At 28.9% G+C, this 16,295-nt stretch overlaps 3 protein-coding genes across 15 annotated transcripts in view; 2 read left to right on the forward strand and 1 right to left on the reverse strand.

Moving 5' to 3' along the window:
* Dnc (phosphodiesterase dunce) overlaps positions 1–9,500 on the forward strand; it is a 77,562-nt gene extending 68,062 nt beyond the window's left edge. For all 13 annotated transcript variants that reach the window (XM_074254116.1, XM_074254117.1, XM_074254122.1 and 10 more), the window contains 8 exons: positions 431–495; positions 772–884; positions 1,397–1,490; positions 2,493–2,722; positions 3,802–4,065; positions 4,194–4,293; positions 5,398–6,047; positions 6,603–9,500. In XM_074254116.1, coding sequence (XP_074110217.1) covers positions 431–495; positions 772–884; positions 1,397–1,490; positions 2,493–2,722; positions 3,802–4,065; positions 4,194–4,293; positions 5,398–6,047; positions 6,603–6,710 — 1,624 coding nt within the window. In that variant the 3' untranslated portion in view covers positions 6,711–9,500. The remainder of the gene's footprint in view (positions 1–430; positions 496–771; positions 885–1,396; positions 1,491–2,492; positions 2,723–3,801; positions 4,066–4,193; positions 4,294–5,397; positions 6,048–6,602) is intronic.
* LOC141534645 (putative rRNA-processing protein EBP2 homolog) lies at positions 8,948–11,756 on the reverse strand. The gene is made up of 3 exons (XM_074254127.1): positions 11,613–11,756; positions 11,452–11,538; positions 8,948–10,798 (listed from the first exon to the last, which is right to left on the reverse strand). Exons 1-3 carry the CDS (start codon positions 11,685–11,687, stop codon positions 9,995–9,997), a joined length of 966 nt encoding a protein of 321 aa, XP_074110228.1. The 5' UTR covers positions 11,688–11,756; the 3' UTR covers positions 8,948–9,994.
* Positions 11,757–11,922: 166 nt separating this feature from the next.
* Rpl10ab (ribosomal protein L10Ab) lies at positions 11,923–14,791 on the forward strand. Its single transcript, XM_074254451.1, has 4 exons — positions 11,923–12,018; positions 12,962–13,117; positions 13,962–14,110; positions 14,351–14,791. The coding sequence occupies exons 1-4, from the start codon at positions 12,014–12,016 to the stop codon at positions 14,692–14,694; spliced, it is 654 nt and encodes a 217-aa protein (XP_074110552.1). The 5' UTR covers positions 11,923–12,013; the 3' UTR covers positions 14,695–14,791.
* Positions 14,792–16,295: the final 1,504 nt, after the last annotated feature.

Raw genomic sequence — 16,295 nt, forward strand, 5'->3', positions numbered from 1 at the left:
GGCTCAAATATTGCACGAAAATTATTTTATTTGGCGAAGCCTAAAAAAAATTAAATAATGAAAAAATTAACAGTATTTTTAATAATTTTGCAAAATATGTTTCTTTAGATTAGAGCGGAAATCCTGAAAGGAGCCAGAAAAAATTTTTATTAATTGCGAAAAAATTTTTTTTCACAAATAAAAATTTATAATTTTGTACTTATAAATATTTATTAAAAAAAAAATAAATAGACAATTATATCTAAAAAAGGAATCCAATAATAGTATACTTGACGTAAATCCTACGCGCTAAACATAGATAAAGATGAAATCGGATTATAAGATTTAAGTTATAGATAATAACTAATAACAATAACTAATGACTGTAATCTGCGTAGTACAACTAACTAATATCAACTAATAACCAAACTAACATGAAACTTCGTTACAGATCACGTAGAAGCAGTGGGGCACCAGGAAGTAATACACCACAACCACGTGTCCTGGCACCCGGAGGTAAGTTTTGCTACCATAATTAGTTACCACTAGTTTCCGGATGCCGAGTTTTGAGTTAGTCGTTGTCGTTATTGTTATTATGCACTCGATTCTACTATTACATCATTTGTACAATAAACACATAGACATATACATTGAATGATTGTTACGCGGGTAGACATGTAGACATGCTGACGAAACAAGGGACATAACACAAGACATTGGACACTAAACTACGAACTCGGAACTCGGAACTCGGATTAGTGAGGGGTATTAATTAACAATTATAACTTTCAGATGAAACCTACATGAAAATGGCCGTAGAGACAATGGAGGAGCTTGACTGGTGCTTAGATCAATTGGAGACCATTCAAACTCACCGGTCTGTTTCGGACATGGCTTCTCTCAAGGTAATTAAATTTTTCAAACTCAAAATATAATTTTACAATTAAAATTTTCATTTTTTAGATTAAAAAATTTGAAATTTAGTTATTAATTATCAAGAAGATATTTTTGGGAATTAATAAAATTTTTGAGGGATTTCGGTAGCTACCTTTTTCCAAATAAGTAGGTCAGTTGGCCAAGAGGGCAGTGTGATGACGTCTAGAGCGTACGAGCCCTACGCTAGTACCATAGTTTTAGTTTTCTTGTTCTTTAAATGGGATTATTGTCGATTCAACTTTATTGGCTCTACTCTTAAAGTTTTAGATTGAGACGTAGTAAGGAAGTGGGTTTATTTTTTTTTTCTAAACGCGTGCCGGCGTCTGCCAGCAACAGCTGGTGTATTTGCATAAGTGATGTTTGATCGGATTTTGGGCAAGCGAACCTCGAAAATAGTCTGTTATTTTTATCGATAGTAATAAAAATAATATTTTTATTTGAGATGGTATTTTAAAGTCTTTTTATTTTATTATGGTTTCAGTTCAAGAGAATGCTTAACAAAGAGCTTTCGCACTTCTCAGAGTCTTCCAAATCTGGTAATCAAATATCTGAGTACATCTGCACTACTTTCTTGGGTGAGTTTTTTTTATAAAATTATTTAATTATATTAGTAGATTTTATAAAAATCTAACTATTGTATTTGTCCTCATGACGCAAATTTTAAAAAATACACGGACAATTAGTTTAGAAATTACAACATTTTTTAATTTTCAAAATTCCATATTTTTATTGCTTTTCTTTCAAATAACTTTTGAACGCGTCAAGATATTTGAATTCTGTAAAATACATCCGAAAGCTGAAAAAATAAACTTCAATTTACATACATACATGTATTTCTAGACCGAAAAATATCTATTCTCGTTCCATTTCAATGAAGTTTTACTTTTGCAGTCGTTTTGGTTTGGCTTGATGGTTGTAATTTAATATTAAATAAAAATATTTTCAATAAATCGGCTGCCCAATTTTAAAACACATTAACTGCAAAATTTTTATATCTGATTTTTTTTAGTCGCTGCATTTCTTATAACTTTTAGACCTTAATTTCAAGTATTTTTTTTTTTTAAATATTCAAAAATTTTTTTAAAATCTCAAAATTGTCAGTTGAATTTTTTTTTCTAATAAATGAATTAATTTATATATTATTTTATAAAAGATAAATTTAAAGCTAGATTTAATATTTCAAAAAATGTGATTTTTTTTACATAATAATTGATAGTATTATTTTGAATTATTGAATATTTATAATATTCAAGAATTTTTTAAATTAACAAACTGTTCAATATTCAAAGACGTTAATTTGAATAAATAAATGCTTGTAAATTTTGAAAATTAATATTTTGAATTTATAGATTTTACTAAATGCTCAGAGGTATTATTTTTATATTATAAATATTCATAAATGTTTGATAATATTGTTTTGAATTAATAAATATTCAGAGGTACTGATTTAAATAAATAAATAAATATTTTTTAAATTATTAATAAAATATCGAAAAAAAACTCTTTTTTAAATCATCTAAAATAATTTAATTAAAAAAATTATGTAATTAATTGAATAATTCTAAAATAAAATGCAGACAAGCAGCAAGAGTTGGATCTACCATCGTTGCGAATCGAGGATGCGGCATCAACAAGCGGATCCGGGGATTCGCGATCCGCGAAGAAGAAAGAGCGAGCTCAGAGAGGGCCAGCCGCCATGTCCCACATCAGCGGAGTGAAGCGTCCATTGACCCACACAAACAGTTTCACCGGCGAGCGAGTACCTGTCCACGGAGTGGAAACTCCCTACGACGAAGAGCTCGGCAAGGTAAACCTACAATAATAATAGTTCTAATGCGTCACAGTTACTCGAACGTCACTCCTGATTTTCATCACGTCAAGTATGTCTCCATCTAAACGAGAGACCTGAAAAAAGTTCTTGAACTGGATCCGAACTCCTTAATGATCTCTACCAGACCTTCGTCAAACCTCCAGCCGCTCTCGAGCAACTTTCAATTAAATTTACGGCTAGATATTACTCGTATATACAGTTCGAGATGAATCGCTGCTCTTATCAGCAGAAACTTCCTTCTCTCTCATTTCATCCCATTTAATTCCCTCCTATTTGGAATTACCTGTGTCATTGCTCTCTCGGTACTAATCAGGCCTTTGATATTATTAAAGCATACAAATTACTCTTTTCTGCATTTATTTTGTAGACTAAAAAAAAAAAAAAAATTAGTTGAGATTACAATTTTATTAACAAAACTTTTGATTTTAATTTTCATTATTTAAATTTTTAATTTTTTTATCTTGATTAAAAAAAATTGAAATTAATTTTCATTATTTAAAATTTTAATTTTTTAATTTTTATTTAAAAAAAAAAAAATTGAAATTAATTTTCATTATTTTAAATTTTAATTTTTTCATGTTGAAAAAAAAAAAATATTGATAAACTAACAGATAAATTTTTAATTTCCTCCTCTTCATTGAAAAACTTGAGATTTATTCTTTACAAGTTATTATATGTTTTAATTAAAAGTCTACAAAAAACTCTGCTCTCATAAATTTTTAATATCTCTTCAATAAAAAAAAAAAAAAAAGATAAGTTTATCAAGAAATTTATTTCTCAGTTCAATAATTAATTTTTTATAATTAAATTGTGGTTTTAATTATTCCATCATAAAAAAAAAAAAAAATTAGTTCCAAACCACTTGACAGTGATTGACCAAAAAAAAAGCAGTACCTTTTTCTGGTGGTAAAAAATCCAGCGCATCACTTAATTATCAAATAGCTTTTGGACGTTGAATTGGAAACGTGATTTAATTAACGAGTGATGATTGAAAATAGAGGATAGCCGATAGATGGACGAATAAACATTGACTTTGGGAATTGCTCTGATTTCAGGTGCTGTCAGAGGTCGACAAGTGGGGCATCGACATATTCAGGATAGCCGAGCTGAGTAACAACAGACCGTTGACCTGCGTAGCCTACACGGCATTCCAGAGCCGCGACTTGCTCAAAACACTGGCAATACCACCCAAGACTTTTGTTACCTTCATGATGACTCTTGAGGATCACTATGTCAAGGACAATCCCTTCCATAACAGCCTTCACGCGGCCGACGTAACACAGTCGACGCACACGCTGCTCAATACGCCCGCGCTTGAGGTACATACCTGTATCATATACAATAACAACACGTCTCAATCGATCGCGGCCTTCTCTACACCCAACCAATCTATTAATACACACATCAATCTATTGTGATTGTTATTAATCCCCTGTTTGTTCTACAGTCCGTCTTCACGCCGCTTGAGATCATGGCTGCTTTGTTCGCGGCGACTATTCATGACGTAGATCATCCAGGTCTTACCAATCAGTTCCTCATCAACTCCAGTGAGTATCATCTGCCCTTTTCCTTTTTTTTTTTTTTTATTTTTATTTTTCTTCCATCGGTTTTATGCTCTACGTCATACCCAGTTGTATCTTGCTGATAAAAAGTGTGCCTTTTTTTTTCACACTCACAATCTGTCAAAGCTTTATGACTGAAAACTTTATATTCTGCAATAAATTTAGATAAAAAATTTAATACGGTCGGAGAAGGAACTGATGTATAAGACAAAGGGTTGACTTTTTTTTTTCAACTTTTTTTTTTTTTTTTAAAAAAAATGAGTCCTGGATTTTATATGATTTAAACTACGTCATATTTTGACCTAGTTTTTATTTTATAATAAAAAAAATTTTTTATAACTTAGTTGAAATTTAATTCTTGATAATTAAAGTTATCTTGTCGAGAATACCAATTTTTTTCACATTCAAATTATACAGTAAAAATTTATCAAAGGTAATTGAATAATAATAGACCGTCACATAATTTTTAATTATTTAATAATTAATCTTTATCAAGTTTCGAAAAATTTAGATTGATTGATAAAATTATCTCTATAATTAAGAGAATAAGGGTTCAAAATTAATTTATATGATTAAGAGACTAAGAAAAAATTTTTAACCGGTTTATCTTTATCGTAAATTGGATTTGATATTTTTTCAGCGATGGTCATTAAATAATTGAGATGGTAAGGAAAATTTTGTGACGAGCATATTATTTTTATTAAAGGAATTTTTATAGTTTAATTTGGTATTATCTGAAAGGTCGAGACAAGAATTAATATTTTTTTCACAGTTTTATATATTTTATCTAATAAAATTTTATGTAACAGTATAAATTAATTAATTAATTAATTAAGGATTGACAAAATAAATTTAATTAAAAATTTTAAAGAAATACAGATAAATCTTTTAATAACAAAGAAATAATTCGACATTGCTAATAGAAAATAATATTTTAAATGAAATTAAAATTATTAATTATATTAATGTGATTATAAATTAAAGTTTTCTTATTTATAATCTGTAAATTTAATCAGTCACATAGCGACTGCAGATTGCTAGTTTCTATTTTCTCAATTGCATAAATTAATTTAAAAAATGACTCACCAGGTTCAGAACTAGCGCTGATGTATAACGACGAGTCAGTATTGGAGAACCACCACCTGGCGGTAGCCTTCAAGCTCCTGCAGAACGAGGGCTGTGACATATTCGTGAACATGACAAAAAAGCAGCGACAGACTGTGAGGAAGATGGTGATCGATATGGTGCTGTCAACAGATATGTCCAAGCACATGTCGCTGCTGGCTGATCTGAAGACCATGGTGGAAACCAAGAAAGTTGCTGGCTCGGGTGTCCTACTGCTGGACAACTACACGGACAGAATCCAGGTGCTGGAGAACCTGGTGCACTGCGCTGACCTGTCCAACCCGACTAAACCCCTGCCGCTCTACCGAAAATGGGTCGCGCTTCTTATGGAGGAGTTCTTCCAGCAAGGAGACCGGGAACGAGAGCAAAATATGGACATCAGCCCGATGTGTGACCGACATAACGCGACTATTGAGAAGTCACAGGTCGGCTTTATTGACTACATCGTCCATCCGCTCTGGGAAACCTGGGCTGACCTCGTTCATCCGGATGCCCAGGACATTCTAGACACGCTTGAAGAGAACCGCGATTGGTACCAGTCCATGATTCCCCCCTCGCCACCGTCTGACGACCAGCAGGGAAGCGAACAACTCTCTGATCGTATTCACTTTCAGGTAAATTAATTATACTCAAATCAGCAGACATTTAAAAAATTTTTTTATTCTTTTTTAAAAATAAATTATGAAAAAAAAAAATTATTTTTTAAAAATTTGCGCTTGTAATTTTATTTTATTTTGAGATTAAATTTTTTTTATGATAATTGATTTAAATTAGATTAATGCTAAATATCATTAAATTTTTATTATAACTTTTCACTTCAAATTAAAAAATTTTTATAATTTATTTTATTGAAAAATTATTAAAAGAAAAAAAATTTAACATGTAGAAAATTTTTTAAATTATAAATACAATTTTTTTAGTTTTAATTTAATTAATAAAAAAAAAATGAAATTTTTGAACGTCCGCTAATTTTAGTTTTAAAATTTTTTTGTTTAAATTTTTCCACACTAATTTAATTGTTATAGAAATGAAAAAAAATTTACAAATGTCTGTCAACTTTTTTTTTTTTTTTTTTATTTATTTATTTCATAGAATTAGAATTTTATTTAATTTTAGTTTTAAAAAATTTTTTTTCTGGTCAATAAATAACAATAAAAATAATTGTACAGGTAACACTGGAAGAAGGAGATGAAACAATCGAAAACCCAGAAGATGACGAAGACTTTACCGGAGAACCCGGTGATCAAGAGGCAGCCTCAACGGACCCTGGGATGTGACGGAAATTGGCGGGTATTTGCAAAAAGCTTCACGAAAAGTTTCAGCAGTCCTGGTGGCGAGCTCACCCGTGAAATCCGCTACTGTCAGCATTAGGCCGTGCTTTTAACCAAATATAAATTTATGTGTATATATATTCACCATGATAAATTAATTAATTAAAATTACCATAAAAAAAAAAAATAATAATAATAATATAGTTAAGAAGAAAAAGAAGAAAAAAAGTAAAAAAAAAAAAAATGCATGTAAATTAAATGACATAGCGACGATGGTATGATATCTGCATGAAAGTATCTTAGCCTCTAGCTGATTGTCGGCAGAACGTCGGCTGGCCCGACTTTACATTGTAAATCGATATTTTACCATCGTCCAACAACAACAACAACAATAATATTAATATTGATTATAATAACTATCATATAAAATAATTAAAAAATGTGTGATTTTGTATCACCAATTAAATCCAAAGGATCAGATCATTAAAAAAACTGCTCATCTAATGAATTAGACTCGTAAAGGAATATAAGTCAGTATACTGGAGAATGAATCTCAATTAGTACCTGTTGGGCACGACCAAAAGCATCGGAAGAAAGTTTTAATCCAAGTAATTAATAAAATTAAATTGTGAAAAAATATTGAGCGGATATTAAATTAATTTTTACGGATCAGAACGTCGTTTTAAAATGTTTATCTCGTTTAATCACCGTATATTGTAAACGACATATCAGCTGAAAGACGTACTATATAAATAAATATATTAATATATTGATATATAAATATATAAATATATAAATAAATGCATCCATAAAAAAAATAATATATTTATTAAAATAAAAGTAAACAAATGAATAAATGCTTAAAAGTGCAAGATAAATTTTATCGAAAGCTCCAGAACGTTAATACGCTATCGATCTCACTGTCAGCTTTTTCATGATTTACTAAAAACCTTTTCACGGGATTAAACGTCCTCTCAAACGTCTATCCTTGAACTTATTTTTTTATTTAAACGCTTTACATGAAAATCGTTTGACCGGTAGACGGAGAAATAAATTTTAACAAATAATATATAAATATATACATTTATATTAAAGTATACATTTAAATTATTTATTTGAATTATTTGTATTTTACTAAAAGATCCGCCATATCGTCCGCGTCTGTGTAATCTCTAATATAAATAATAATAATAATAATAATAATAATAATAATAATAATAAATACTGAATCTGTTGTGAATGAGCCAAGTGATATATTACAGAGCCGGTCTCTGTGAGGTTTATGCACTAATTACCTATACAATCTAAAATTTATTTTACAATAAATTTAACGCGCAAAATTATAAAATTATTTATTACAATTAATTACGCGTACAATTATTTTTTAACCAAAGAATAGTGATTTCATTGACTAATTTTAATATTTTACTACATTAATATTCTTCAGATATTTATATGTGTTGTTATTAATTTATGTTATGTGTTATATAATATTAGTCTATGTATTTAATTTAATTAATAATTATTTAAGTGTTAATTTTCACATAATTATTTAATAGCTCTTTAATTTTTAAAAATAATGGAATTAAGAGTTTAAATAACTGATTGAATAACCATTAACAATTAAACTAATATATATAATAAATATGTCTCGACTCTGATATGTATATGTAGTGATGAATTTACTGTAACTGTATTATAGTTGTACGGGTGAAGAAAACACAAACTTAAACTAAAACACATATGTCATATAGTTTAATTAATATATGTTTAAATATTATTGATAATTTAAATAGTATACGTGTGGATGTGAATGTTGGTGCTGGACACCAAGTAAATAAATACATATACATATACATATATATATATAAATAATGAATAATATATAATTGAGGTCTATTGTCACCGACTAGTAGTTATAATATTTAAAAAAGCAAAAAAAATATTAAAATCATAAAAATACAAAAAAAAAAAAATATCTAATTAATTTCAATGGAACTTGATGAACCCGCGTATGGCTAATTAGACTCTGTAATGTGTAATTATAAAATATTAATTGTTAATATAAGTGATCTTATTTATCTTCCATTGGAATAATTGTACAAACCGATTTAAGTGAAATTAATATTAATTATATTATAATAATTGACAAAGTTACTGACGTCCTCCGAACTGGAGATAAAAATTTTATATTTTTGGTTTTTTTTTATCTTTGCTTATATTAATTATTTATTTGAGTTTGGTTGTTTGAAAAAAAAAAAATTAGTAGCTCGGCGAAAGGAGCATGAATGATTATGATTAATGATTAATGATAATAATAAATTTGTAAAAATGATTGATTGAATAATTACCGGGTGCCCAGGGTAATAAGAAAGATTAGAGCAAAGCACCCGTAACTTTTGATAATCGTCAAAATCTGATGAATAATTAATTAACAGTAACCATTACATTACAATAATGATAATATTAAAATGAGCCAATTGATATATAAATAAATATACATAAATAAATATATAGTTATTATCGCAATGATTAAACGCATCCATTGATGTTTTGACGGTTTACGGACATTGTTTGAAAGTTTGTGAAGAGAATTATTCAAAGAACCGCATTAAAATATGATTACCAGATTGTGAAATAATGATCAGAAAATAAAAAAATATTAATATTAATAATAATTATTAATGATGAAATACAATGTGTTTGATTGCTGGACAGTTAAATGGCATGTATTCAAAATATCGTGTAACCTCGTACGAGATGTATGTCTATTAAAAAACATATTTATTGTCGAAATTAGTTTTTATTTTTATTTTTAATTTTATTCCCGAAAAATATTTTCAAATTTCAGATTAACTCTGGCATCAGTTTTCAGATTGCATTTTCTTCTTCAAAGTCTTCACTGGTCTAATCGAAGACCTCGACGAAATACGTGTGGGTACTCAAATGAAAGCTCTTAATGAGTGTAACATCAGGATGAGCTTATATCTTTAAAAACGTCAATATTTAAGAAAGAACAGTGCAATTTAAAATATCATTATTTAATAAAAAAAAAATTTATTTCTTTATAGTTCTCAAGTCACGGCAGTCATTCAGTAACTGCAAGGTTGCTAGTAATGGTTAATCTGTCTCTGTCTCTGTACTCTGTTCATCAATTATTCTCTTAGAATTTTCTATAAATAAATAAACAAACTCTTAATTAATCACCTGAAAAAAATAAAAATAAATAACCACTCCATAAAATAACTTAATAAAAAAATGTATTATTTTATAAAAATACATTAATCAATTTATTTTTTTTTGTTCTTCATTTGAAGCCGCCGATTTTTACTAGGCCTCTGATTTTTATTCCCACCTTTATTTCTTCTCTTCAAGCCCTTGATGTCTTTGCGAGGTCTCTGGTACTCAGACATGTCAGCGGAGCTCTCACGGTCGTTCATCTTGGTCCCGCGTTTCTTACCACCGAACCCAAATTTATAATTTTTAACCTTCTGCTTATTGCTGAGCCTCCTCTCAGCATGACTCTTATGCGAAGTACCAGGTTTCTTTTTGTCGTCCAGGAAACTGAGGTCCTTGCGAACGCCCTTGCGGAACTTCTTCACCTCATCCAGCATATGCTTCTTCTCAGCATGCTTCTTCAACGTGGCTTCTACCTGCATCTGCTTCCCGACTTTGCGCTGGAGTCTCAGCTGGCGAACCTTTTCAGACCTCGCTACTGCCTGCTCCTTTTTCTGCAAAGTTGCCCGGATTTTATGCATGTGCTCGTCGGTCTTGGCCATTTCAGCGTAGTAGTCTTCTGGCCTGATCGTGGGAATCCCCAATTTCTTTATTCTCGGCATACAGAACATCACTGCAGCTTGAGCCTGTCTGTGGAACATTGTCTCCCTCTTGAAGTCGTTGATAACCGGGTCCTCCGTGGGTTTCAACTGCGCTAGTTTTTTGTTACCTTTTAACTGTTTCGCACGTCGCTCTTCTTGCTCGAGCTGCTGTAACGCTAGTTCTGGGGCCAATGGTGCTGGCGCGTTTACCACGTCCAATTTTTCTATCCATGGTAAGTCTAATTTTAGTTTGTTTAATGCTTCTTTAAGCAATTCCTGTAAATATTATTAAAATTATTTATTAGTGAATTTAAAAAATTTTTAATTAATTAAAAATTATAATTGTATAAATAAATTATTTTTTATGGTACTGTTTCAATTTCTCATAAAACGCTAACAAGAGTAAAAAAGACAACCTGGATAAATTTTAACAGATTTCACTGTAATATAGATTAAATAAATTTTTATAATCATTTTAAATTTCTGGATTTATTAAATTGGAAATAAAAAACATTTTTAAAAAATTGCACTTCTTAAGTTTTTTACAAATGAAAATTTTTTTCAATAAAAAATTAAGTCAGCTGTCATTTGAGCATTTTCTAATTTTATTTAACAAAAAAATTTGTTCCGAAAAATTATTTTTAAAAAATTGCATTTTTAATTTATTAAAATTTCTAAATACCCATTTTTTTTATACAGCAATTTATTTGTTAGTAAAATTATGAAAATAATTAAATATCGGCTAAATTAATTTTCATAAAAAAATTCTAAAAATTGTCAGATACCTACTAACTTTATTTTCATGAATTTTTTCGAAATAATTCGTAATGAAATTTTTAAAAAAGTTCAAATGTCTATTAATTTTAGAATCACCACTCCTTAAATTGTATTAAATATAATAGGATTAATAAAAAAAAAAAAAAACTTACAGGTTTGTTAATTGATTTTTTAACCGTCTTCTCAATGACTTTATTTAAACCTGGTTTCAACAATCCTTTGGCAAAAGCATCCTGGAGCTGTAAGACACGTGACGATGATTAGGTTAGAAATAAAAATTAATAATTATAAAGATAAATGATCGATTGTTTACCTCTTCCTCGGAATCAATTTCAGAATCAGACTCTTCTTCGTCTTCTTCTTCAATATGACTCGACTTCCTCTTCATTTTGTATATTTTTTATTATTTCTCCAATTGATTAAGTACGATTCGTACTCCGAACTTTTAATTATAATTTCAAGTAACAATAAAATTGTTATGATATTATTATTATTATTTTTAGAAATTCAGATAGTGCGCCATCTAAATGTCAAACTTGAAGCTTTTCCTCAAAAGCGTTCGCCACGCCGCGTGGAGCAAACTGAGTAACTAAATTTACTACTTCCACGTTTGTGCGACCATTTCTGCCAGCGCTGGTTCTCATACCACCTTTCATTTTTGGACCGTCGAGAAAGTTAGATCGTGTCTTCTGACGGTCGTCGTTTTATTCAATCATGACGTGAGTATCTTTTATTATTTAAACAATCTTAATATTTTTTATTGAATTATTTATTCTAAATAATTTTTTAACGTTTTAATTATTTCAATTTATGAAATATTGAGTTAGTTTTATTAATTTTTTTATTTTACCATCTTAGAATTTTTTTTATCCATGTGGTATTTTACTAAATGCCTAATTTCTTTTTTTTTAATAAAAACTTTCCAATTTTTTCTGAAAAATATGATTAATCAATTATTTAACTTTTAAGTTTATTATTTATTCCATGTTAAATAATTTTTAATATTACTAATGTAAAATATTTTCTTAACCTCAAAAATTTTTCTTATAAATTAAATCAGCTGATTATTGAAATAAAATTAATAGAATAAATTTGATATGCACAAAATTTAATTAATTTTAACAAACAAATTATGGCAAAAAAAACTAGAACAAAAAATTCACATTTAGAAAATTTAAAAAGTAAAAAAATGAAATTTTTCGGAGCAAATTTATTTATTAAAAAGAAAAAGAAATAAAAAAATTATAATAGTGACAGCTAACTTTAATGTAATTTCGAAATTTTATCTTGTTCATGAGCAAAAGATGTTTAGAAATTAACTATCAACCGCTCTTAAGGTAGTACGAGCTCCAAGGCAATTTTTGATTACTACCTCAATCTTAGAATATGTTTTGTGAGATCAATAAAAAAAAAAAAAACGTTCAATATTAAAGTGATATCTTCCTAAAAGCACTTGAATTATTTAATCAATAATAATTTGAGTCGTCAATGTGAAGAAGAGCAAAAATCTTCACTGGGTGAGGACGTTGGGTTTCAAATAACAATGTACCGCAATCAGTGTTGAAACATTTCTCCAAAATTGTCTAATTACATAGTCACGTGTAATAATAATTTTTAAAAATTAAAAATCAATAACATACTAATTAAAAATACTATTTTCAGGTCCAAAGTATCGCGTGACACTCTTTACGAGTGCGTAAACGGAGTCCTCCAAAGCTCCAAGGACAAGAAGCGTAAGTTTCTGGAGACAGTGGAGCTCCAAATTGGATTGAAGAACTATGACCCGCAGAAAGACAAACGTTTCTCAGGCACGGTCAAGTACGTATTCACCTGACAGAGTCTATCTTTTCAATTATTAAAATTATAAAAATATTTAGTTTGAAAAGATTGACTCGTGTTGTCAGGAAGCTGAGTTTTCTCGGCGGACCTGTACCCAGGGTCTTAAAACAACTGGGAAGGTCTTATTACTATTAATTGTAATATTACCGTCCACATATATGTATCCAATATTCATGAATGAGGAATTTTTTCTCAAACTTGATTATTGGCTAGATGTTATCTTCGAATATCAGAGATTAATTTTTTGAAAGATTGTTAATTGTCTCTGAGATTCGAGCTGACGTCGATTGAACGTAGTTGATCGTTAGTGCGTTGAAAAATAATTGTGGTGGTACAACTTGAAATATTTTGACCTGAAAACAATTTTTTTAAAGAAATTTAAAAATAGTATCTAAATTTTTAAAAATTAAAATTCAAGTTGGATCACTTATACGAAAGAAAAGAAAAAAAAAAAATATTTACAAGTAGGGTCAACCATTTTAATTTTCATTTTTTTGAACGAAATTTTTTCCGACTTTTAAAGGCAAAAGATATCAAAATCTTAATTTTTTTTTTTTTTCTCTCATAAATGCGCCGTAAAAACAAGTAGACTAAAAAACATTTGAAAATGTTAATTTTTCACCTAGTTATGGCCGAAAACGGGGTTGACCCCGCTTTTAAATAATTACCAAAATAATAAACGTTCATATTACTCATGATGGTAATAATTATGCATGTATTAACTGAATACCTGATGCAAAAATGAACTGATAATCATTCATTCTATTATTAGATAAATTAATTATTTATCACAGAGAATAAATGATTCATTAATTTAATTCAGGTTGAAGAACATCCCAAGACCTAAAATGCAAGTATGCATTCTTGGGGACCAACAGCATTGTGACGAAGCCAAGGCTAACAATGTTCCTTTCATGGACGCCGAGGCTCTTAAAAAACTTAACAAGAACAAGAAACTCGTCAAGAAGCTCGGTAATTACTTTTTAATATAATTATTTTAACTACACCTTCCTAAAAGCACTTGGATTGTTTTTTTAATGATAATTTGAGTTGTCAATGTGAAGGAGAGCAAATTCTTCACTGGGTGAGGACGTTGGATTTCAAATAACAATGTACCGCAATCAGTGTTGAGACAGTTTAATCATTGAATAATTAATTTATTTAATTTAAATTACGATCATTTTTTAATTGAAAATTAAAAAATTTTTTCAGCCAAAAAATACGACGCATTCTTGGCCAGTGAGTCGTTGATCAAGCAGATCCCACGTCTGTTGGGTCCGGGTTTGAACAAAGCCGGTAAATTCCCTGGGCTTTTGTCTCATCAGGAATCAATGATGGGCAAAATTGACGAAGTCAAGGCTACCATCAAGTTCCAGATGAAGAAGGTACTCTGTCTGTCTGTCGCAGTCGGCCACGTTGAGATGTCCGAAGATGAGCTCGTTCAGAACGTTCACTTGTCGATCAACTTCCTCGTCTCTCTGTTGAAGAAGCACTGGCAGAACGTACGCTCTCTTCACATAAAGTCTTCGATGGGTCCTCCTCAACGATTGTACTGATTTATTTTAATTTTATTGATTAAAATTATCGATGCCGACTTTGTCATCTCGTTAGCATTTTCTTATTCAATTGAATAATAAATTTATTTAAAAATTATTGTACAGTATAAATTTATCATTTAATCCTTTTTTATATTTTTTATAATTAATTAAATATTTATAAAATATTTTTAGCAGTAGAAAATTATTTTTAAAATGCAAGGAATTTTTTTTTTTTTTTTTTTTTTTTTTTAGTAAATAATTATAACTTGTTTTATAAAAATTAAATTAATTTTGGTCTTTTTTAATTTTTAATTTTATTGATAAGTAATTAAATTAAAATTTTTGTTAAAAAAAAATTCCAGCGAAAAGTTATTACCTTCCATTGGGAGCTTTATTAAAAAATACATCATAATTATGCAGACGTAACAAAATAACTAGTGGAAGTTGATTAGAGTCTAAAAGAGTTGATTAATTAATAACGTCAAGAGTAATTTAATTTAGCGAGCGATGTACGTCAGAGGCTGTCTAAGAAATAAAGTTCCAGGACGCGGAAACTGCTTGTGTGTGCTCTGTGGCACCTTTGTATTTAATCACTTTCTCACGTTTCTTCCACCCACTCTTCACTTTTTCTCTGTTGGCATCTCCATCTGGTCTCAATTGACGGTTCCAGCTCCCTATCTACTATCTATCCCGACTTCCCAACACATGTACGATGACTCGTGTTTCTATTCCGGGTATTTACTGCTGACAATTCATATTAGGAACTCAGAAGATTACTTTTATTCTTCTTAACGCTTCTTCTTGCTATTATATTATATTTTACTGAATTATTTATCTTAAATTGAGATAATAACTCAATTATTTTGTAGTATATTTTAAATTTTAATTTTTTAATTTAATAACATACAATTTTATTTATAATTTACTAAAAAAAGAAATTTTTTTTTAGTTTAATTTAAAAATTACTAGCAACCTTGCAGTCACAATTTGACTGCTAAGACTAGTAAACTATAAATAAATAAAATTTTACATTATTCAATAATGAATTTTGTTAAATTGCACTGTACTTTCTTAAATATTGACGTTTTTGAAGATATAAGCTTATCCTGATGTTACACTCATCAAGAGCTTTCATTTGAGTACCCACATGCATTTTCATATATTTTTCATATATACATATATATATAATATATATAAAATATATAAAAAATTGATGTGGGTACTCAAATGAAAGGTCTTGAAGAGTGTAATGTCGGGGTGAGCTTATATCTTTAAAAATGTCAATAGTTCACGAGATACAAGGTCATTTCTTAATTATGTATCTAGAGATGATCATTTTTGAATGCAGCCTAATCAATTATCATAGTAAATTGACTATTGGTGAGAATGATATGAAACTTTGAAAATGCACACATTCAAGTCAAGACCTTCGCGATGACACTAAAAAAACCGATTTTATCATACGACTATCCTGGAGATAAAATTTTTCTTATTTTTTTAATAATATAGATGATAATTTTTTTTAATAAATAAAAAAAAAACAAATGGTAAAATTTATTAAAAAATTATTTATAAAATAAAATATGTTACAAAAAAATTTTTTTTTTACGAAGAAAACT

Source organism: Cotesia typhae, unplaced genomic scaffold (genome assembly GCF_013202065.1).
Source record: "Cotesia typhae breed Kobodo isofemale line unplaced genomic scaffold, CoteBio_Ctyphae scaffold_13, whole genome shotgun sequence".
NCBI lineage: Eukaryota > Metazoa > Arthropoda > Insecta > Hymenoptera > Braconidae > Cotesia > Cotesia typhae.

Excerpts from the sequence above, each read along its gene's own strand:
- LOC141534645 (XM_074254127.1), bottom strand. The coding sequence starts at position 11,687 with ATGAAGAGGAAGTCGAGTCATATTGAAGAAGAAGACGAAGAAGAGTCT. Across the intron at positions 11,539-11,612 it reads AAATTGATTCCGAGGAAGAG|CTCCAGGATGCTTTTGCCAA; the intron begins GTAAACAATCGA and ends CGTGTCTTACAG. Across the intron at positions 10,799-11,451 it reads AAAAATCAATTAACAAACCT|GAATTGCTTAAAGAAGCATT; the intron begins GTAAGTTTTTTT and ends TAATATTTACAG.
- Rpl10ab (XM_074254451.1), top strand. Across the intron at positions 13,118-13,961 it reads CGTTTCTCAGGCACGGTCAA|GTTGAAGAACATCCCAAGAC; the intron begins GTACGTATTCAC and ends AATTTAATTCAG. Across the intron at positions 14,111-14,350 it reads GAAACTCGTCAAGAAGCTCG|CCAAAAAATACGACGCATTC; the intron begins GTAATTACTTTT and ends AAATTTTTTCAG.